Source organism: Plecotus auritus, assembly GCF_963455305.1.
Source record: "Plecotus auritus genome assembly, chromosome: 5".
Classification (NCBI taxonomy): Eukaryota; Metazoa; Chordata; class Mammalia; order Chiroptera; family Vespertilionidae; genus Plecotus; species Plecotus auritus.
This window is the reverse complement of record NC_137776.1, coordinates 991,594-1,014,580: the sequence shown is the minus strand read 5'-3', so window position 1 is coordinate 1,014,580 and position 22,987 is coordinate 991,594. Positions and strand designations below refer to the sequence as shown.

The 22,987-nt window shown below is 51.6% G+C and overlaps 1 protein-coding gene across 1 annotated transcript in view; it reads right to left on the bottom strand.

The window, feature by feature from the left end:
• The window catches only part of FSIP2 (fibrous sheath interacting protein 2), a gene marked incomplete at both ends in the record, with an annotated part of 54,464 nt that overhangs the window by 19,875 nt on the left and 11,602 nt on the right, over positions 1 to 22,987 (bottom strand). Inside the window, one exon of the mRNA XM_080671120.1 lies at positions 1,189 to 10,189. Coding sequence (XP_080527246.1) covers positions 1,189 to 10,189 — 9,001 coding nt within the window. The remainder of the gene's footprint in view (positions 1 to 1,188; positions 10,190 to 22,987) is intronic.

The window sequence follows — 22,987 nt, the reverse complement described above, 5'->3', positions numbered from 1 at the left end:
TGGTCGTATATGCGCTCATATCTCGAATGTTGGGCAAGTGATGTATCTGGACTGGTCATGTAGCTTACTGGCAACTGGAATTATTGATCCAGTTCAGGGCTATTACAGTATTATTAGATTCCATTTTATGAAATTGCCAATAATCAACAGGTTTGGACATGCAAGAATGGCTATTACACGTGGTTAAACCTAACATATGCAGGCAAGCATTCTTAGAAAGGGAGTGAAAATACCTTTGTAAGAATATGTTTATAGAACGACACCTAAAAGGAATGTAAGAATACTGCAATGTAAACAAAACCAGGCGTGGCTCAGGGGTTGAGCATCAACCTATGAACCAGGAGGTCGCGGTTCAATTTCTGGTCAGGGCACCTGCCTGGGTCGCGGGCTGGATCCCCAGGGTGGGGCGTGCAGGGGGCAGCCCATCAGTGATTCTCATCACTGATGTTTCTATCTCTCGCTCCTTCTCCCTTCCTCTCTGAAATCAATAAAGGGTTATTAAAAACAAAAAAATCAATGAAACCCCAGATGTTGAATGCCACCGCTCTTATAAACTGTGACTAATAATGGCAAAGAGGTCAACTGTACAGCATGAGTTGCTAGCCTGCAGTCAGCTAACTGTGGCTTTGGCATGAAGAAGCCATGCACGAGGATTTTAAAAGCTCTTTGGAGCCCTGACCGGTTTGGCTCAGTGGATAGAGCGTCGGCCTGCGGACTGAAAGGTCCCAGGTTCGATTCCGGTCAAGGGCATGTACCTTGGTTGCGGGCACATCCCCAGTAGGAGGTGTGCAGGAGGCAGCTGATCGATGTTTCTCTCTCATCGATATTTCTGACTTTCTATCCCTCTCCCTTCCTCTCTGTGAAAAATCAATAAAATATATTTAAAAAAAAAAAAAAAAGCTTTTTGGAGCGCATGCCCCGTGCTCCACCCGGTTCTCACAGAGTCCCGTTCTCTCTCACGTGCGCTGCGGGAAAATGACCACCACACCCTTTCAGGCTCCAGCCACGTGGGTGGATGTGGGACTCTTGGTCAGGGTCCTGACGCAGTCAGAAGTACCAGGTCCCACCTCCAAGGCTGTTTTCAGAAAGGTGGTCCAGGCAACTCCTTCCAGAGACCGTTAAACACATCTATTTCTTTTTTTCTTTCTAAATTACGTCACCGCTTACAGGAAGGTCTCTTTTGCTTACCTCTAGTTTTGAAGTTCTGGAAATACGTGACCACGCATGTGGTTACATGTCTTGCTACCAAATTAATCTCATTTGGACCCAGTTCATGATCCGCAAAAGCAATGACTTCGAATTCCTTCACAGGCTTGACCTTGGGGTCGCTCTTATTTTCCCATTTTTGCAATAAAGAGAAGTCTCCCCTGCTGGCTTCCGGGTTTCTGCTTCCTCCCCTGGGGATGCAGCTGGTCGTGTCACCCCACATGGTAAGCACACTTTTCTTCTCACCCCCGTGTCCCCCAGGGCCTGGCGCGGATATGAAAAACGGTTTCATCGTCTCCGTGCGTTCATTAAGGGGCGGTTGAGTCGGGAAACCGTAGCTGGACAGCACGGTGTTGACAATGTTTTCTGCCGCCAAACAGACCTTGAGTGGAGAAACGGTGGTCTGAGTTTGGTTAGGCCCACCAGCTGCTTGTGGGGTCCCGTAGTGAAACACTTTGGGGTTTTTAGCTTTCCGCATCTCTATGAAGGACAGGCCTTGCTTCAGTGCTTCTTCTGTGGACTCAGTGACCCTCTTGGACAGCTTTTGCAAGACACTGCCTTCAGGCAGGGAGCCGGGTCCTGGCATGGCTCCGTCGAACGCCCATTCCTGGGGGCCGTGGTCTGGGACCCTGTTTCTAGAGGATGTGGGCGCGTTTGCCGAGTCAGGCCTTTCCATGGGCTCGGAGCTTCTGACCGGGCCTTCTCCGGGGGCTCTGGCGTGTGAAGGGCCGTTGGGGGGAGCCCTGTACCTTCCCGTCATGTCATCTTCAGGATAAAACACCAAACCGGGGACGCCCACGGGTGGCGGCCCATTCCCAAAATGGACTTCCTTTGACTTGGGGACCTTCATGTCAGTCGCCAGTGCCAGGTGATTAACGATGTAGGTGTTCTCCACCCCCGGGAACAGGCTCGGGAGGTTTTTGATCAGAGACTCGCTGACGTGCGTGCACTGGCCCATCAGGGCGCCGATGATCTCGCTCGCGGCCACGTTCTCGTGCAGCCCGCTGCCCGGCGGCTCCGCCTGGCCGATGTCCTTGTCCAGCTTGCTCTTGAGGACACCCAGCATGTCGCTGGTGATGGCGACCGCGCACGTCAGCAACTCCGCGTGGAACGCGTGAACCTGTAGGAAGACGCTCTGTGCGTTTTCCTTGGAAACGACCGCGTTGGACCTGGGACCATCCGCCAGCTTTCTCAGCGACGGCAGCCTGGGCAGCGTCTTTTTGCCTAACAGCCTCTGCTGGCCGGGGAACAGGTTCTCCACGGGCATCTTCACCATCTCGGAGAATTCGTATTTGCAGGTGTGTTTGAACTGCAAGTCTACGAAGGCCTCCAGCATGCCCAGCACCCTTTCCACAATGTCCAGGACAATCTGCTGGGTGGAGCCCAGGGACACGCGGTCCTTGGCGTCCAGGCAGTAGACGGGCACGCTGCGGAGGGCGTCCTTGGCCGGAAAGCCGTGTTTGCTCTGAGCCATGCGCTCTCTCCCGCCTGCGAGAGCTCCCTGACTGTCTGGGGCGGGCATCTGGGACAGGAAGCACAGCTGTAGTTTTTCAAGGAGCATTTCCACCATCTCCCTCGCGAACATGTTGATGTGAGCCTTGGTGGCCTCCGCCCGTGCCGACGGCCCTTGGAAGCGGCTCTGGAGCCTGCTTTCCCAGTCCTCGGGGTGCGTCAGGTTCAAAAGGGAAAGAGAGTATTCTAATTCCTTCGACTTCATCGAAATGACGGTCAGAACATTTTCAGCCACTCCCAGCAGGTTGCACTTTTCACTTTCCATGTCGTTCGCTTCTGCCTGCCATTTGTCGAACATTTTTTTAAAGATCCCATCTTTAGGGAAGATCTGTTCCAGCTGGGAAGAGACGTTTTCCAAGTAAAAGCAGGCCTGTGTCTCAGCGAAGCCCCCCGCGCCCGCGTGGTGCCCCGGGGAAGGCCGGAGGTCGCCCGGAGCCGGAGCCGAGAAGGCGCCCGGCGCGTACACCCCTTGCAGGACGGCGCGCACGAGCCTGTTCGCCGCCACGATCTGGTCCGGTGGCAGCGCCTTCACGCTGACCACGGCTCTGGTTTGCTTCGCCTTTTCAAACTCGTTCACGGTCGTCTCCAGGATGGCGCCGGTCACGCGTGTGGCGTGCGCTCTCAGGTCCGCGGCCAGCAGCCTGGCGCCCCGCGCGCCCTTGGCGTCCCCCGCGGGGAGCGCGTGCGGCAGCCCCAGGCAGGCCCTGGACTGGCTGCCCTTCGGAGGCCTCTCCCCCGGCCCCGCCTTGGTCTTGCCTTTGGCCTTAGCACCGCCGCTGGCAGGGCCGAGGGGCGGTTTTGTCTTCAAATTAGGCAGAGACGTCACTTTTGATTTTGCTTTTAAACTTGTTTTAAAACTTGGCTGGAGGCTGCCCTTCGGGTTCACTTTAAGGCTCTGGAGCCTCCGGGGTTGCAACTCCTCGGCACATCTTTCCGGGGCGTCTTCCAGGTAAACGGAGGCAAAATGTGTGATCTTCTCGAGAACCATTTGGACTAACTCCTTGCCCACCCGCAGCGGCGAGGGCTGCTGGGAGCTGCTTTCGAGCAGCGGGGTGCTGGGGTCGCCTGGGGAAGGATAGGCCTGTGGCATGGGGTACCCCGTGGAATTACTTCCTCTGCCTGCTGGCTTAGCTTCTCCCGCGCAGGAGGGTGGCTTAGGCAAGGTGCCGTTGTCTTCAAAGCCTTCCTTGGGGTGACTTTCGTGTAAGGAGGTCACCACCACGGCGTACATTTCCCCCAAGACACTCTCGACTATGTCATTGGCTGCGCTGTTAACATGTGATTGGACGACGTGTTGGTGTGTGACGTCTGATGTTTTAGCTTTAGAGTTAGGCACCGCGTAGGGGGCGGTTTCACTGAATGGAGGCACGTGGCCTTTGATTTTCATGACTTGTTGGTACACTTTCTTTAGAACGTCTTTCACCGGAGTGAGCAAGGCAGCCTTTTCTTTCTGTTTGGATTCCCCGTGTCTCATAAATATTTCTTCCAAAACAACCCTCTGGCGTCCCTTTTCCACCCGCCTTGGGCTTTGTTCGAACGGGCCCGGCGCAAACAGAGGGAATGCGGTGTTTCTGTCCAGCCCTCTCGGTCCGAACAGCATTTCATTCGGCACCGCTAACGGTGCACACGTGCCAGGGTGATCTTTTGCGTAGAACTGAATTTCCCTGACAGATCTCCTAGCGTTTAAGATCTTCAAGGTGTTGTTGACAATCTCACTCACAACGATGTTTTCCTGGAATGAAATATTGTTTGGATATAGGTACGCCCTTTGGATTTCTAGGTCCAAGTCATTCTTAATAAGCTTCAAGATGACGCTGGCAATGACGTCAGCGTATTCCTTAAGGCTAGCTTGGGAGAGGTGAAGGGTGGGTCCCCGTGTTGGTCTGCAACTCGCAAACGTGGGATCTGCCAGCTCTTGGCTGAGAATCGTTTCCGCTGGTGATTTCAGGATGCTCCCAGGGGACGCCCTTTGGCTTGGGTCACGAAAACGGCTGGCATCTGGCTCGTAGCGCTCCAGGCCAGGGCCAACAAGTGACTTTTCTTCGGGCTGGAGAGCAAGGGTAATTAATGAGTCTATTCTTTGGGTGGCGAAAGATTCTAGCTGGTTGACAATAGTTGTGGTGATGAAGTGAGCATTTTCCTCACAGGGGTCAGGGGCGGGCTTCGTGGGGTCTTCCCTCTCCACCACAGCGATCTGACTCGCGACGGCATACGCGGACCTCCCATTTTCAATCGACGATGAAAAGCCCTCCGTGGTTCCGTCACTCTGCGAGCCCATGAGCGGAGGCAGGTGGCATTCCACGCGTGGGAACATGTCACAGAAGGGAAGGGGCAGTCTGGCCGGAGGGGGCGCGTGCCCTGGTCTTACGCCGAGCATGACGGCCGCGCTGAGGTTGTGAAGGACAAGGTCCACGATGTCGTTGGAGATCAGCATGACGTCTGACTTGGGGACGGAAAGTTGCGGGACAACCCTGTTGGCACCGTCCACGGACAGCCCGACGTCGGCGGCTGGATGTTGACCAGCTCGGAGGCCTCTCGGCACGGGCGTGGCGAAGGCAAGGTTGTTCTGGTGCAGCGTCTTCTCGTAAATGTCACAGAGGATGCCTTCCATGACGTCCTGTATTTGAAACTGCAGCTCTTTGCGATACTCGGTCCCGTTGAACATCCTTTCGATGACGCCTTCCCGCAGGCCCGAGCGAAGCTCTTCCTCAGAATCGTGTTTGTCAAACTTGCCTTTGGACGAGACGATCTCCAGCACCGTGTTAACAATCTGGCTCGCGACCCCTTCAGAAACCACGATGCTGTGCGTTAAGAAAGGACTGTCCCTTTCTTTGTCCAACTCGTGTTTGATGCCTTGTAAAATTTTTCTGGCCACTTCCGTCGCATGTGCGTTTAGTTTGTTTAAAGAAAGTTGGCACGAGTTGGTCTTTCCCAGAACATGATCCACGGAGCAGGGAGGAAACCCATCACCCGGATACAGGCCTTTGGCGTTCAACGCTTTGCTCAAAATGCTCTTATCTTGCTGCACGGGGAAAGCCACCGGGACCGTGAACTTGATTTGGGGACAAAAGAGAGATCTGACTTTGTAGGTAGCGAAGGTTTCTAGGTTGGTTAGTATCTCCTGGATGATATCTTCAGCCACGTTTCCTTTGGCCTTGAGTCCGGGCGGGGCAGGACACGGATTCCCATCCAGCACAGCGACCGAGGACTGTTCTGCGCAGGCGGGGACGTGGAAGGAAACGTTCGCTGAGAAGGTGATGGTTTTGTACCTGCCTTCACTCGCGTTTCTCTGCGTCATGGCTGCGGCGTAAAGCTTATGCAGCACGGTCGTGACAACATCACCCACCACCACGGTGACATCGGCTTCGGACACCAGAGGGCCCGTCCTTTGGTCTATGAACGGGACCGACGTCGGAGCCGGCGGCTCGCCATCCACATCGTGCGGGGTGCCCCTCGGCGGAGGGCAGGAGAGAGAAAGCACGTTTAATTGGTTGACCAGAGCCCCTTGGAAAATCTCGTTCAAAATGTTCCTGATAATGGGCACGATGGGAGATTTCTGAGGCTCCTTCAGTTTCCCTTCGATCTTGTTTAGGGTCCTTTCCAGAACCCACTGCTTCAGAGAACCGGGTTGCGTTTCTTCCCCCTGGAGCGTCCCCTCGGCCCCGAATTCCTTCTCTGCAGGCGCAGCGTCTTCTAGGCACGCGTCTGGCTCGGCCCCTCCGGGAAGGAAGTTCCCGTAGGTCGGCCGGTACCCACAGGACTCCATGGCTCTCTCTCGGGATCCGGCGTCATCAAACACATCTGAGGACACGGCGTCTAAAATCAGGTTGATCACGTTCTTCAGAAGCTGTCTCTCCGGGGAAGGGCTCTTGGCGCTGGCCCGCAGGTCCCCGGGGCTCGCGGCCAGCTCCGTTTGGATGGCCTTCAGGATGGTGCCGGACGCCTTCTTCGCGTGCGCGTACAGCGCCGAGCGCAGCAGCTCCTCGCAGGCGTCCACGGCCTCGCAGGCGCCGTCACCCGGCAGCTCCGCCTTGGCGCTGGGTTTGCGTCCCTCGCCGACGGGGCCCAGGGCTCCTAGGTTCCCGCTGGCGAGCCCTTCCAGCTTCGCAAACACCACGTTGAGGATGTCGGCGGCCATGGCCGTCAGTCGGTGGGGGTGCGTCTCTCCGGTGCTCCCCGTTTTGCAAGGCCCGGGAGCCACGGTTTTCGCTTCCCTGTCCGCCTCCTCTCTGTTACTCTCCCGCAGCATCCTGGACACGATGCTGGAGATGATGTCGGTGCACTTGGCCATTTCCTCAATGATCGACTTGAACGATAGGTTATCGATATCGGGGCACTCGGAGGCAGCTTTCGTCCCAGAAGCCGCGCAGCTGGCGTCCGCGTCCACCCTGCACAGCTTGGCGAGGATGCTGTCCAGGATGGTCTGGGAGATGAGCTGGAGGTTAGGCGGCAGCCTCACGGCCGTTCCCTGGTCCTCGCTCGTCCTCTCTCGGGGCGGCCGGCCCTCCGGGTGGGCTCCTAGGAGCTTGCACAGCATCTCATACAGGGTCTCCCCGATGCTGTCCAGCACTCGCAGTTTGCCTTTGTCTTGGCGGCCTTTTCCGTTGGGGTCGCTGTGGAGAGCGCACGGGGTCGCTAAGGATTGGTAAAAAGATGGTTTCTCCTGCCGACCCGGAAGCGTGGGTGGTTTGCCAAAACCGTCAGGCCCACAGGACACCGAGGGCCTCGGCTCATCGGGAGGGAGGGAGGCGCTGCTCCGGTCGGAATGTGCGCTTGACAACATCTCGCAGATGCAAGTCAGCAGCGGGGAGGCCACGACGTCCTTGCCGAGATCCGAGACGAGCGAGTCCGCGTCGTCCGTGTCGATCGAGCGCTCTCCGCCTCGGGGGGGCTTGCTGTCGTCGGCTTCCGGCGGGCCCTGGTGTGTCTGACCGAGTTCCAGCTCGTTCTGGATCGCTTGCAGAACGATGCCCACCACCTTGGCCGTGTAGGCGCTCAGCTGGCGGTGCAGCGAGGACGGCTCTGTGCAGGGCGGCATGGAGCTTACTTGCAGCTTCGGGTAAACGAGTCCCTTCAGCTTCTTGAACACCGTGTCGATGATGTCCCCCGAGATGTCGTCGACAGGCTTCGGCTCACGTGTCTCGGACCCCAACAGGGAAGGGGTTTCAGGGCCCACGTCGAGGGAAGACAGATACTTCATCTTCTTCTCACTGTCAAACCATATTTTCAGTGGCTTTTTACGTGGCGCCTCTTTGGCCACGTCGGGAGGGTGAGAACGGTCCAGCGGCGTGGGACGCCCCGAGGACGGGAGGGGACTTTTGGGGGTGCCGGGGACGTGGCTGAGGGCCGCGTGGAGGATGTGGATCACGGCCTCGGTGATCTCCTGAGCCACCGCGTTAACTTCTGACACGGAGAACAGCTGGTCCAGCTGCTCCTGCGCCGACAGTCCCCGCCGCGTTCCCGAGAAGACGGCTCTCCCGCCCGGGGGCCCCGGAGGAGAGGCCAGGTTGCTGAGCATCTCCGCCAGGACGCCTTTGATCACGTTCGCCGACGCCTTTTGTATTTGGTGCTTTTGGTCCTGGCTGAACGTCAGCGTGTCTTCCGCGGGGCAGGCTTTTCCCTTTGAAACTTCTTTCCTGCGGGCGCCGGGAGCCTCGGTCTTGGATCCCTCGTAAAACACGACTTTGCTTCTGAGAGAAGCCGGCCTTGGGGGCGGCTGGCTGTTTCTGTCAAAGCGAGCGTCTCTCCCCGTAAACCAGCGCTCAGGACCCCACTCTTGCGCTTTCGCCTTTTCACTCTTCAAAGAGGAATCCAGCACGTTCTCCACGATCCTGTCTATTTCCTCGCTGCTGTCATCGGAATACAGGACCATGCCTGGCACGTTGATGGGCGGCAGCGGCTTCCTGGGCCGGGGACCGCCGGCGAGCGCGGTGCCGGCGAGCCGGTACTTCTCCTCGGCGTCAGAAGCGGGTCTGGGTCTGGGGCGTCGGCCCCTCGGCGCCTCGGCCTTGACGGGCTCCTGGTGCAGCTGCGTGAAGATGTCGTCCAGCAGCCGCAGGAAGACCACCGTTTCCTCGGACGCCACCAGCCGCTCGTTGTTCAGTTCGGTCTGTACGTAGCCGAGGATGGTGCTGATGGCTTCCTCGATGTAGCCCACCAGCGAGGACTGGGCAAAGATGCTGGAGATCAAGCTCTGTATTTCTCCTTTGACCAGGAAGCCGGCCGCCTCGGGCTCAGGGCCCGCCTTCTTGGCGTCGGCTCTCTGCAGGGATGTGCCCGCGGGGCCGGGCGTGCGCTGCGGGGCGGGGGGCTTCGCCGCGGAGGCCAGGTGGGGGAGCTCGTCCTGCGTGCCCGCCGCCAGAGCCATCAGCTTCGCCAGGATGGTCTGCACCATGTCCTCGGCCACGTCGCACATGGGCTCCCCCGGGCGGGCCAGGGAGGCGGTCGGCGGTCTCCCGCTCGGCGGCAGGAGGCGGTCCCCGACGGGCAGGAGGCTGGGGGCCATGTCCACCGGCCAGTCTTCCTGCGCAAACATCTCCACGCATTTCTTCTCCACGGCGGACTGGAGCTTCTCGAGCATGTTCTCCACGATCTCGGAGGCCACGGAGCTGATGTCCACGTTGGAAACGAAGTCTCCTAGTTCGGGCTCACTTGGGTCAACGAAAACCTCAGCGGTGACCGAAGAGATGGCGGGGATGGCCTGCGTTAGGTCGGACATGATTTCCTGGAAGATGCTCTCTAAAATCAGCTCCGTTTCCTCTTTGAGGTGGCATTTGAAGTTCACAAAAATCTTCTCCAAGTTCTTGATTTCAGCTCTGGCCTTCCGCTTCGGAAGCTGCGGGCCCTCCAGGCCGTCCGTCTCCGTCTCCGTGGTGGCATCCTTGGATTTCTGGGCTCCTCCCTCGAAGGAGGCCAGGAGGTAACTGTCAGACTTACAGCTTCTGAGCTTGGGGTGCGCATAGACCCCGGTGGCGGTGTTATAGGTGAGGGACGTGGTCACGGGCGGGCCGTCGGCGCTGTAGGTCTTCTCGACCACCGTCCGCTCCACGTGGGCGGAAGGGGGGCCATCCGCGTGGTAGGTCTTCTCGACCACCGTCCGCTCCACGTGGGCGGAAGGGGGGCCTTCGGTGCGGTAGGTCTTCTCCACCACCGTCCGCTCCACGTGGGCCGAGAGCGGCTTCAGGGGCGTGGCCGGGCGCCTGAGCGCGATGTCCACGGCGAAGGCGCGGGGCGCCCCGGGGAAGGGCCTGCTGGCGGCCGTCGTGTAGCTGCCGCAGGTGAAGCCCTCGCTGCAGGAGCTGCAGAAGCTGGAGCTCTCCGAGGACAGGGCGGAATCCGCGCCCCCGGGGTACTCCTGGCTCCGCAGCCGCTCCTCGTACCTGGTGATGGCCGGGTACAGGATGCTGGTCACCGTGGCCACCACCCAGGCCATGATATTCTGAAGAATACTGTTCAGCTCGTCGGAAGTCACCTGGGAGGGAGGCAGGCAGGAAGGAAAGGAAAAATCATGGAGCTGCTCACTGGCTTCGGGGATAGAGGGTAGCGTTTGCTTGTTTTTCTCACAAGCCAGGCATCACTGCCTTACATCGTGGTCATAAAGAGAACAGGTAAAAATCTACTGAGACTTTCTGATTAATTTCAAGTTGGTTTCATCTGTTCTACCGTGAAATATTTTTATGTATGTTTCCATTTGATTCACATTCCCTCAGAACTCTCCCCGACCCCAACATTTTTTCTTTTTGCTGGGATATATGACTTTTTGATAAAAAAAAAAAAGGAAGAAAATCACCGAATTGCTCTTTAGAATCCTAACATGCAAGTATTTTAGCAAGAAGAAGCATCATGCCTATGACCCAGCAAATTTCTAAAAAGATGCCAGATTATTTCTAACAAAGTATTTTCAAAACTGATGTCGTCAAAACACGTGGGTGCCTGTAGACCAGGGGTGGGCAAACTTTTTGACTCGAGGGCCACAATGGGTTCTTAAACTGGACCGGAGGGCCGGAACAAAAGCATGGATGGAGTGTTTGTGTGAACTAATATAAATTCAAAGTAAAGGAGTGGAGGGGAGAGCAAGAGAACCCTCCGCTCTTTCGGCCCCGCGGGCCGGATAGAACAGCCGACGGGCCGGATCCGGCCTGCGGGCCATAGTTTGGCCACGGCTGCTGTAGATGCACCTGCTGAGCTAACATGTGAGGATGGAAAATACTTTGTCTCGTCACCCCATTCCTTGAGGCGGGGATGAGCCTGTGATCTGTGAGGGGCTACAGCTCATTGTTAAGGGTTATTTGGCAGAAAACCCAGAGTTAACGCTTTGCGGAGATTGAATGCCTTTGTACCCAACAAGGGAGTGTCAGTGCAGTGTCCTGGGTAGGAAGGCTGAGAAAAGATGATGCAATGAAGGAAACATTAGCTTAGACAGAAAACAAAAGCCGAGCTAGAACTGGGTCTGTCAGTGTCAGGAGCGCGGAGCCACGGTCGGGGAGTTGGAGAACTCCTTTTGAGCTGGAAATATGAATGGAAGGATGACCGTTTCCTCAGAGGTCAGTGGTATTGTTGCTGACTGAACTGGACCAAGAGTAGAAGCAGAACATTCTACACACCTGTAATTACTGAGAATCTCCTCTGGGCTTGCAAAAGTCCAATTTATTGCCTGTCATAAACTGGTAGACTATTTTTAAATTATTACTTTTAAGACTTAAAGGCTGTAAACAGTAATAGGCAGCAAAGCATGCAAGGCTTTGTATAGGTACGAGGGTAAACCATAGGGTTCTTGCAATGAGGCTGTTCACATCCCAAATATTGCCTGACGTTAGCATGGCATTATCCATGTTTCAGGCCAACATTCAATGAAAAGGTAACACGTATGTAGCATACTCTCTCCTGATGCATTTGAGAGAGTTTGGAAGTACCCCAGGGACAGCCATTTTTTCCCCTGCTCTAATCACTTTAATTTCCTAAAGATACTTTTTCACTTATTGTAGAATTGTACCACATATGTTGGATGACAGCATATGTTGCATAATACTTGTCTCATGTAATCGTATCCTAAATCAACTACATTAAGAATAAAATCTAAATTTTCACAGAGGAAGTAACTGTTCTAATCCACTGTAACACATACAAACCAAGACATTCAATAAATATCGTTTTTCTTATAATCAGAGGTAATAGGCCTCAGATCTGCAGTGTCATTCTTGTGCTAGGTGGGAGGAAGTGTTTCCAACCTTGAGATATGAAAGAGAGCTATCCCTAAAGTTTCCCATGTAGTGAAATATGGGAAACAGAATCTAGTTTTCAGGTGCATTCCATCCCATTATAATACTAATCTGAGAAGTATTCCTAGCGTCAAAGCTTTTGTATTTGCTCCACTTTCTATGAGTTGAGCAGATGTCCATGTGATAAAAGCATGTCAGAATACATGTCGTCTTCCAACCCCTCGTTCTTTCCTACCCGGTTGTGACTTACAGACCTACCCTCCTATCTGTCTGCTGCACGTCTCAGTTCATGGGTGCCCAGGTGCCTTTTATGTGACTTTCGTGGGTGACTAGCTCTCTGCCTATGAAAATGGTGAGGGACAGACCCAGGCATCCTGGCCTATCAGTCAAGTCTGCAAAGCCCTGTCCCTAATGGCTTCCCATGGGAGAGTGGATGTGTGTGTCTGATGATGTCCTTATAATGGGCAGGTAGGTCCCTTAACGCCCCTGCCCCTTCTCGCCGCATGAGACCCCTTCCTGCAAGGCCAGCATTCCCTTTGGTAAGGACCCTAGACGCCTACAAAATCCAAGAATTAACCAAAAGGAAACACTGAAGAGGAAAATAAGGGCAAAGAGAGAGCCTAGTAGCCATAGATGATGACTCATTATTTGATTCCCAGCTCTTTTTCTATTGTGACACGGTAGAAAGTATTATTAATATGCCACTTTATCAGTGGATTTTATGATACGTACTTTTTTTTGTAGGTTATCCTGTTGTCTGTAAAGTCAAGAAAGGGGATCATTTAGTTATTACTTAAAAACCTATGGAACCTTTTCTAAAATTTCTGATCATTGAATCAGTGTCTCCTCTTTATATCTGAGCGTTTTGCTACAGAAACTCAAAAGGAGGAATAAACTTTATTCTTGTCAACCCACCTCCAAGACCCACCCATTTCTCCTCCTCCTCCTCCTGTACCGACCCACATACTTTATAACCCAGAGGAGTGATAAAACGTATCTGTATAAGCTGCATAAGACACACATCTGTCTGAAAATCCCCCAGGGAACGTGTGGGGCCACCGGGAGGAGAGGCAGATGGGGAAGGAAGAACACCCGCTTGTCTACTCCAGCATTTGAGCTTAGTGCTGAGCGGGACCCAAAGACAGAACCTTCACTACATCCCAGCGGCCCTCCAAGGATGAGGTCCCCTCCCCATTCACTGTGGACTAGAACTTGTGTACTCACAAAAATATTAATTTACAATTACACATTCATTTCCTTCGATACTTACGTATTTGTGAAAATACGAGGAGGGAAAGTATTTGGGGTTGTGTCAGGGGCCTGTGGTCCTGTTTATCAGAAAAAGAAAATTACAGTTGGTACCCTTCCCCAGACACTTATAAACCTGCAATTACTCTCCTGCAGTAGGTGCTTATCAACTCTGTTGTCACGGCGGCCTTGTTTGAAAGTCTGCAGAAACTTCCATGAAGCGCCAGTCCCTTCCTCAGCAAGGCATAACCCGCGCCCTCCACTCTGCTGTTCTCACCTCCCTGGCCAGTGTCTTCGCGGCTGGCCTTTCCGATGTAGTCCGTGGCCCAAACACACGGAAACACGTCTAATTCCCACCTGGACCCCGTTTCCGTGCCCCCGAGTCCCTGGGCTGTGTCCTTTGTCTGGAGGACCCTCGGCCTTCCTGGAACTTCTCATCTCTTAGGCCTCCCTCAGCTTGCGTCAGCCTCCTGGGAAGCCTTGCTCAACATCTGCTAAGTCAGCAGACCTCCTCCTGTTTCTCTCCTTGCTCTGGTGCGTGTGCACACGCACTGTCTTCACCACACTTACTGTCTGTGGGGGCGTTACGGGCAGGACTGCCTCCTCACTTCACTGTCACGCCCTGGGTGAGAGCCCTGGGTGAGAGCCCTGGGTGAGAGCCCTGGGTGAGAGAGAGCCCTGGCTTTTCTTCATTCAGCGTTCAGCCCCAGACCCGGCACCCATCAGGAGCCCCGTAGTGTGGGCGGACAGGATGAATGAAAAGTTTGCGTACTGTGCCCAGCGCCTGGGACCGGTGTTTACCTGAGTCGTAGCAATAGCTCGATCTCTTGCTTTGTCTTTTATTCCAAGCCGCGTTTATGTCCTTCTGTGTAACCCAAGCAACAAAACAAACAAACATCCTCAGAGGACTCCCCAGGACCGGAACATCAGCCAAATCTATGTACTTCCATAAGGAAATCTAAGATTTGGAGAATGTCCCTTTTTAAGATGCATCCCCATTGTGTGCTGTTTCGATCACGTCTGCAATTTACAGAATTTAAAATGGCACAGTTGTATCATGGGAGGGCCACAAGAGCACGCACCCATTTGATGATCTGTTAAGCCACCGGGACTCAGAAGGTGTTTGTACGCACATCTAAGATTTATCACAATCAAAGGGCCCACTGTAGGACTGGTAGGGTGGGAGGGCGGGGGAGGGAAGGGGAAGGCATGGGCGGGGTCTGGGAAACGCCACACACAGTCACCCTCACGCTCTCTCTCTCCTGCGGGAGGACATGCGTGCAGTGTTCCGGGGGACTCCACGCGAAACTCAGGCTTCTATCGAAGAGCCCCGCCTTCGTGCAGAGCAAATTCCCGCTCCCCCCGACGGCAGTCAGGTGCCCAGCCAAAATGACATCCTTTCCAGAGACGAGCCCCAGTGCCCCACCTCGCCAGGAGGAGATGCTCTGTGTCAGGCAGGGAGGCCAGAAAAGCAGGTTCCCGACACCCGCCCGGGCCAGCCTTGCAAGCTGGGATACCGTCCGCAGCCTGGACGGCAGCTGCCCTCGGTGCGGTCACTGGGGAATGGCATGTTTTGTACCAAGGAGGGTCTTAAAATGCTACCTCGTTAATTATGCTTGTATTTGGGGCAAAAGAAATGTTGTATTCCTCAACCTTTGTAGGCCCCAAATAAGTTTGTGACGATCTGTGAAAATTTCTTGTGGGTGAATTTTGAGTGGAAAGAAGAGTGTCTGGAGCCGAGATGTTCATGGCACCTAGAAAGAAAAAGCGATGCTTTTACACAGAGAAGGTGATATTGCTGGCGCAGGGGTGACTCTATAGGTGTTGTTAGTCCTCACCTGAGGGTATTTCCCCATTGACCTTTAGAGAGAGTGGAAGGGAGGAGACAGAGCGAGAGAAACATCGATGTGTGAGAGAGACACATCGATGGGTGACCTCCCACATGCGCCATCCCCACCTAGGTATGTGCCCTTGACCGGAATTGAACCTCTGCTGGCCGACACTCTATCCCAGCCTTGGGCAAACTACGGCCCGCGGCCGGATCCGGCTGTTCTATCCGGTTCTCTTGCTCTCCCCTCCGCTCCTTTACTTTGAATTTATATTAGTTCACACAAACACTCCATCCATGCTTTTGTTCCGGCCCTCCGGTCCCGTTTAAGAACCCATGGTGGCCCTCGAGTCAAAAAGTTTGCCCACTCCTGTATCTATCCACTAAGCCAAACCAGCTAGGCCTGGGTGAATGTTAGTGAGTAGAACTGATCCAGTGCTCTCCCTGCTGAGCTGTCACAGTCGCTGGATTGCCACATGGGGGATTTGTCTGAGTTAAGGAAGCATCTAAAAGGGTAGCATGGAAAATAAAATAAATAAAACAAAATAAACAAAATAAAAAAATAAAAGGATAGCGTGGCCTTTTTTGATGATCAAATGACTACAGATTTCCAGTGGTTCACCATCAGTTTCAAGGAAAAGTCTCAAATCCTTAACTTCTGTTCCTAATTTGTTTAATATTATGACCAGCTTAATCCCTATAACCAACCACAGCCCACGGCCGAAAAAACTTTTCATTTCATTCAGTCTGCAGTGAAAAACTTACAACTACTTGAAGGACCAAAGCTGTTGGGTTTTTGTTGTTTGTGTGTGTGTGTGTGTGTGTGTGTTTAATATATTTTATTGATTTTTCACAGAGAGGAAGGGAGAGGGATAGAGAGTTAGAAACATCGATGAGAGAGAAACATCGACCAGCTGCCTCCTGCACACCTCCCACTGGGGATGTGCCCACAACCAAGGTATATGCCCTTGACCGGAATCGAACCCGGGACCCCCCAGTCCGCAGGCCGACGCTCTATCCACTGAGCCAAACCGGTTTCGGCTGTTTGTGTGTTTTTTAAAAAATACATTTATATTGATTTCGGAGAGGAAGGGAGAGGGAGAGAGAGATAGAAACACCAATGATAGAAAGAATCATGGATCAGCTGTCTCCTGCAGGCGCCACCCTGGGCATGTGCCCTGACTCAGAATCGAACCATGACCTCCTGGTTCAGAGGTTGATACTCAATACTCAACCGCTGAGCCACACCAGCTGTTTTTGTTTTTTTTTTTTAGGAAGAATGCTTTCCCAGCAAATGCATGGTGGATGAAGAAGAGGAGGAAGGACGGGAGGAAGGGGACTAACATTGTAAAGGACAGAGGAAGCAAGGGCAGGAGCTGTGGGAATGGAACAGAGGAGCGGGCCAGGGAAATGAGGAGGGCAGACTGGACAGACAGCGACAACTTTGGGATGCAAACTACAAGAACGAGGAAGAGTCCCAGATAACTGGGTTTTGTTCCCGGGCGAACCTGGAAGGCTCAGGAAGATGATGCATTGGACTGTATTGAACTTGAGGTAGTCATTGGCCCCTGGATGGAGATGTGTGATATTTTCTGCTTGTATATTTAGATATGCATACGGAAGGAACTTTTTAGGGACTTCCAGAAATCTAACAAGGCACATAAAAAATTATTATTTTTTTTGCCTTAGCTGGTTTGGCTCAGTGGATAGAGTATCGGCCTCTGGACTGAAGAGTCCCAGCTTCGATTCATGCCTAGTAAGGGTGTGCAGGAGGCAGCCAATCAATGGTTCTCTCATATCATTGATGCTTCTATCTCCCTCTCCCTCTACCTTCCTCTCTGAAATCAATGAAAGTGTATTTTTTAAAAACACACACCAAAAAACCTTTATTGTTGAGAGTATTACAGATATCCTCCCCCCATTACGCCCCTCTACCCAGTTCTCGCCCCGCCCCAGGCCTTCAACACACTATTTTTTTGTGTCATAGGTAATGCTAATCTCTAGTTAATGTCTTCCTGCCCCCCCACCCCCTTTCCTCTAAATATTTATTTAATGTACAATCCACTCCAGAGGATTTGGGGAATCGGATGTATTGTCTGGGGGGATTGCTGGCACTGCTTCCTGGGGACAGATTTCTGTACGGTAACCTGCGGAGCCCTAAAGTGTCAGTAACTTCCTCGGCCTGTCACTATACCCAGCCATCTGGGACCCTCATTTCCACACTTGGCAACTTCCAAAAGCCATGCTCATGAAGCAATGACTCAGCTCTTTGGGCTAATTATAGCACCTGTCATCATAAACAATCTGACACCATGCTTTCTCCTCTAAGACAACCATGATTTTTTTTTTAAATATATTTTTTTATTGATTTTTTACAGAGAGGAAGGAAGAGGGATAGATAGTCAGAAACAGCGATGAGAGAGAAACATCGATCAGCTGCCTCCTGCACACCTCCCACCGGGGATGTGCCCGCAACCAAGTTACATGCCCTTGACCGGAATCGAACCTGGGACCCTTCAGTCCGCAGGCTGACGCTCTGTCCACTGAGCCAAACCGGTTTTGGCACAACCATGATTTTTGTAATCAGGTAAGACAAACAGCTTGAAAAACTATGATGAAACCATAATTATATTCTTAATAAGCCACAAAACAATTACATTTTTTCATTTTCTTACCTTTGCCATTGGTAATACTTGATTTTCTAGTTATTCCATCTTTCTATGTGGTATAACATTAAAGAGAAAAGACATTTATTGGTAACTGTGCTTGAAAAGATTTTGCCTTCTATGAAACAAATACAGATTTGTTTTCACCACTTTATCTCCTAAATCTCTCATGAAAATTGTGTCAGGAACAATACATCTTACCAACTTTCTCGGATACCTCTCGCAGAAATCTCAAATCTAACTGTTTTGAAATTGAGTTCGGTATATAGCAATGTACACATTTATTCCTCTTCCAATACTCCATGTTCTGTTTAAAGCATGGAGTCCATTCTAAAAGTGTAGAGTGACTCAGTTTGCTTCAGGGGAAGACAATCCAGTCCACGCTAATGCTGAATGGACACATCGCTTAGAATCAAAACAAAATTCCTCATCCCAGAACCTTATTTTATTGTAAAAACATCTGACTGTGTCTCTCTGGCCTGCTAGACAATGCGTTCTCAAGTGCTTGTCTCATCTTTTTATCCCCCGTGACCCCATTTTCTCCTTCTCCCTTGCCTCTGGCTTAGCACAGAGCTTCGCCAACAGTAGGTGCTCAGTGAATATTAGCTATGATTATAATTGCTAAATGTCTGATTAGGTTAGTTTCTCCTAAACTATAGAATGAGTTTACACAAAGGTAACTCAACAGTTTCAAGGAGAAGGATCAGATCTCAGGAACAGAATCTAATATTCCTAAATAGTCAGGATCCTGCTAGTAGTGAAAGAGATTGTTCATAGAAGTGAAAGTTAGGTAAATTTATGATCACCATACCAAAGTTTGGGACATCATTTTATACCTTTTGTTCAGTACCATTATCGCGTGCATTCGATTGAAATATAGCTGGAGTTGATGAATTTCTGGTAACATTCTTGGATGTACTTGGAGATTGATGAACACCTATTGTCTGTTCTAAAACGAAATGAAAAACACTATTTTTTTTTAAAAAAAACCAACAACTTACTGAAGTATGATTGAAGTATAAAAAACTGCACTTACTTAAATTAAATGACTTTATCAATTTTAGAATGCCTATAGCTGTGAAACCATCACTGAAATCAAAATAACATCCCCAATACCCTCAGAAGATTTCACCCACATTTGTAATCCATCCATCTTGCTCTTACCATCCCTTAACACTACTGCTCTGTACCTCTCACACAATATTATTTTACTTTTCTAGAATTTTATATGAATGGAATCCTAGAGTATGTACTCTTATTATTATTATTATTATTTTTGCCTGGCTTCTTTCACTTAACACAATGTCACATGTATTAAAATTTGTTCCTTTCTTTGTGTGTGTTTAACTCTTAAGAAATGCCAAAGTGTTTTCCAAAATGGTTTTACCATTTTACATACCATTTACCCGTGCAGCGGCGTTTTCCCTCTCCTTGATGTTCCTGTTTCTCTCCCCCTCTCCCTTCCTCTCAGAAATCAATAATACATGCCACTCTTAGAGTGGAGCCTAGATAGATCAGCCCCACTCTGTTCCAGATTGGTGCCACTGCACTTTCCGAATCCACCTTTTCGTGGAAAATGCCTCCCAACTAGACTTGTATTTATAGGTCTGATCCCCCAACAGTTGTCCCAGCTAGACTGGCAGCCTGGGGAGGCTGAAAACAGGATTTTCCATCCAGCATCCTTTCATTCACTACCACTGAGTTGGTTTTTATAAATATCGGTAAGACCAGCCTGGGCTACATGAAACCCTTGCGTTTGAGAAGATCACCGTGGGTGAGATAATTGCTTCAGACATCGAGAATTTAGGCTCAGGGTCTACATTTCAGTAGATGTGGGGCTGGTGGTGTCATCATTGTGTGGGTTGCAGAACCCTTTGGTGTTTTATACAGAAGTCTTTGGAATTTAAAAGTGGGATCCGCCCTAGCTGGTTTGGCTCAGTGGATAGAGCGTCCACCTGTGGACTGAAGGGTCCCAGGTTCAATTCTGGTCAAGGGCACATGCCAGGGTTGCGGGACGATCCCCAGTAGGGGGCGTGCAGGATTCTCTCTCATCATTGATGTTTCTCTCTCTCTCCCTCTTCCTTGCTCTCTGAAATCAATTAAAAATATATTAAAAAAAAAAAGTGGGATCCATGGAGCTTCGAGATGTATGACCTCGACCTCGGTGGTTCTGAGTGACATTCAGCTGCCCCCAAGGCAGCCCTGTCTCTTCCCAGGTTTCTGAATCTTGATGAGACTCATCAGATTACAGGCTCAGGGAGGAAAGATTTTGGACTTTATTCTTTAGATGCTAACTGATAAGAAGCATCTAAAGACTTAACTGTTACACGTTACTTTCCCCCCGGAAATTTAATAGTGGGAGGAGGTCAGTGTTCCATTGTGGACCGTCCTGTACTTTTGATCATGGAACGTCTGGAGCAGTGGTCACCGACCGGTGGTCCGTGAGGTCCGAAAGGCTGGCGACCACTGGTTTGGAGGATGTTGATGCTGCCCCAGCTCTGGGGTCGGGCGAGCTCCAACAGATACGTGACATAGTTACGGTATGAGATAAATAACAACTTCACGGTGGCTTTGCAGTTCACGTACTTGATTTATGACTCACTTCAGAGTTTCCTAAAATCGTTTCCAGTATTATAAAATTAGGTTGCAATTTGTTAGGTTTCACGTACTGTTCGTTTAATAGCGCTGTACCTTCACTGAATTTTCCTAAAATGATGCTGTCATGTTAAGTTTGAAACACTGAATCAGTAGCTAGAGATCAAATTCTGGTACGAATCCCTCCAAACCAGTCATTGGACAACAGAAAACAGAGGATTTATCTGCATTTCAGCAAAAGGGGCCATCTGAACCCAGTCTTTTCCCAAATTACTACTTAGTATTTCTTATCCCACTAATCCATTACCATAGCCTCCTTTATTCGGCTTTTGGTCGCCAACAGTGTAAATTGTCTTTATATCATCAGAAGGCTTCTTTTTCTTCGTTGGAGTATAAGCTTAAAGAAATGTAAGAAAACATGTATTTTTAATAACGGTGAGGACAGAATTACCCCAAACAGACCACCTTCTCCTGGCCCGGGGGATTAAGTCCGACGCTAATTGCCGGTGGGCCCGTGCGGAGGAGATGTGGAAAGGAAGACGGACAACAACTCTTGAAAGAGTATCGCTTCCGATCAAACGAGGGACAGAGGCCGTGGACCCAGACAATAGGGTGGTGAAGACCTGGGGGGTGGGTAGGGGCTGGGTGGAAGCAGGGAAATGGGAGACATCTGTAATAATTTCAACAATAACATACATATGTATATGTACGTGTGTGTGTGTATGTGTGTGTATATATATATATATATATATATATATATATGTAAGAGAAGATGTGATATATATAAAATATGGATTATTATTTAGCCATAAAGAATGAAATCTTGCCACTTGCAACCACATGGATGGGCCTTGAGGGCATTATGCTACGTAAGGTAAGACGGACAGAAAGAGGCAAATGTCAGATCATCTCTCTTCTGTGTGCGATCTACAAGTAGCTAAATGAACCAAGTTCCTAGGTACAGAGAACAGGCCGGTGGTTGCCAGAGGCAGGGGTCGGGGAGGAAGGTGTGCATGCATTATTATTTTTTAAGTTTAAATTAAAAAATGAAAACAAACGAGGGCCAGCATCTCCTCCCGGCCGAGAGCAGAGGCCACCCAGCTCGTGTGTACGGCGTCGCTTCCTCCCTGGGCGGCGCGCAGTGGCGCCTGCCATCCCGAGGTGTGCCCACACCCGCCCTGAGCACCACGAAGGGCAAGGGTGCTCCCGGTGCGCTCAGGGTGTTGGTTGGAGAGAGGACAGCAGAGCCATCGGTCCCCACCAGAGCAGACCCCCTCGTAGGCCCTTCCTTGGCCTGTCTGTGCCCCTGGGGCCGTGTGCTTTGTGTGTGTGTGTGTGGGGGGTTGACATGACTATGGAGCTATGCTTCTGTTTCATCTGAGAAACCTGTCCCGTCCTGTCGCCACCATAGCATACATTCATCTCTAACCTACTTCTTCACAAAAGGAGGATGTGGGGTAACAAGGGCTTAAAATGCCCACTTGAAACCCCTGTTCCTATTAAGCGAGAAAGCTCACAGTTGACGAGAAAGGAGTGTGTATAGTTACTGAAGTGATTTCTGAGGTGGGGCATTGCTGTCATTATCCCAGTGAGCTGAATCGATCGAATTAGCTCATCCAGCAGACATACATGTAGTCTAGACTGACATACGTGCAGAGAGTGCTTGGTGCCCAGGGAACGCCGAGGTCGCAGTGTGAAGGCTGGCGAAGGTGGCTGGCCGTCAGTAAAACGTGTGTCAGGAATGGCACAGAGCAGCCCTGGCTCGTGAGACCATTGTCCTGTGCACCGAACGGTGGTGGATTGGATTCCCGGTCAGAGCGCATGGCCAGGTTGTGGGTTTGATTCCCAGTGAGGCATTGGACGGGAGGCACCCAATTGATGTTTCTTTCACACGTCGATGTTTCTCTTTCCCTCCCTCCCTCCCTCTTTCTAGGATCAGTTGAAAAATAAAAGAACAGTGCGGCTCGAATGCATCCAAAGGAGAAAGAAGGACACAGGTGCTAGAGGGACGCCAAGGAGAGGCATGTTCTAGCTGGCCACCAGGAAGGCTCTCCGGAGAAGGACTTCAGCCGCGTCTGCAGAGCTGGCCAGAGAGCATGCGGTGCAGGTGAGGGGGTGGGAAGGGGGGGCCGGAGCGTGGAAGGTGATGCGTGTTTCAGGAACGGCCAGTCGTCTCATTGGATCGGACAAGGAACTGAATTGAGTGCTTACTGTGGGCTAGAACCTTTAAACACTTCATACGACTTGTTTCGGAGTATGCGCTTTGTTTCTAAATGATGGCACCGTGGCTTACTTAGGACAGTGATCGGCAAACTGCGGCTCGCGAGCCACATGTGGCTCTTGGGCCCCCTGAGTGTGGCTCTTCCACAAAATACCACGGCCTGGGCGAGTCTATGTTGAAGAAGTGGCGTTAGAAGACGTTTACATTTAAAAAATGTGGCTCTCCAAAGAAATGTCCATCGTTGTGCTGTCGGTATTTGGCTCTGTGGACTCATGAGTTTGCCGACCGCTGCCTTAGGGAAGTTAGGTGACCTGTCCAAGCATTTACATGGTAAGGGCGTGGGAAAGCAGGCCGTGGCCTCGGGCATTTGGCTCCAGAGCCTGTACGTGTTAATGGTTAGATCGCAGCTGCCTTCTTCACGGAGATACATGAACTACAGGAAACCTTAGACTCGGTGAGGACTCTGGCCGGTGATCAATGAGATGACCGGTCG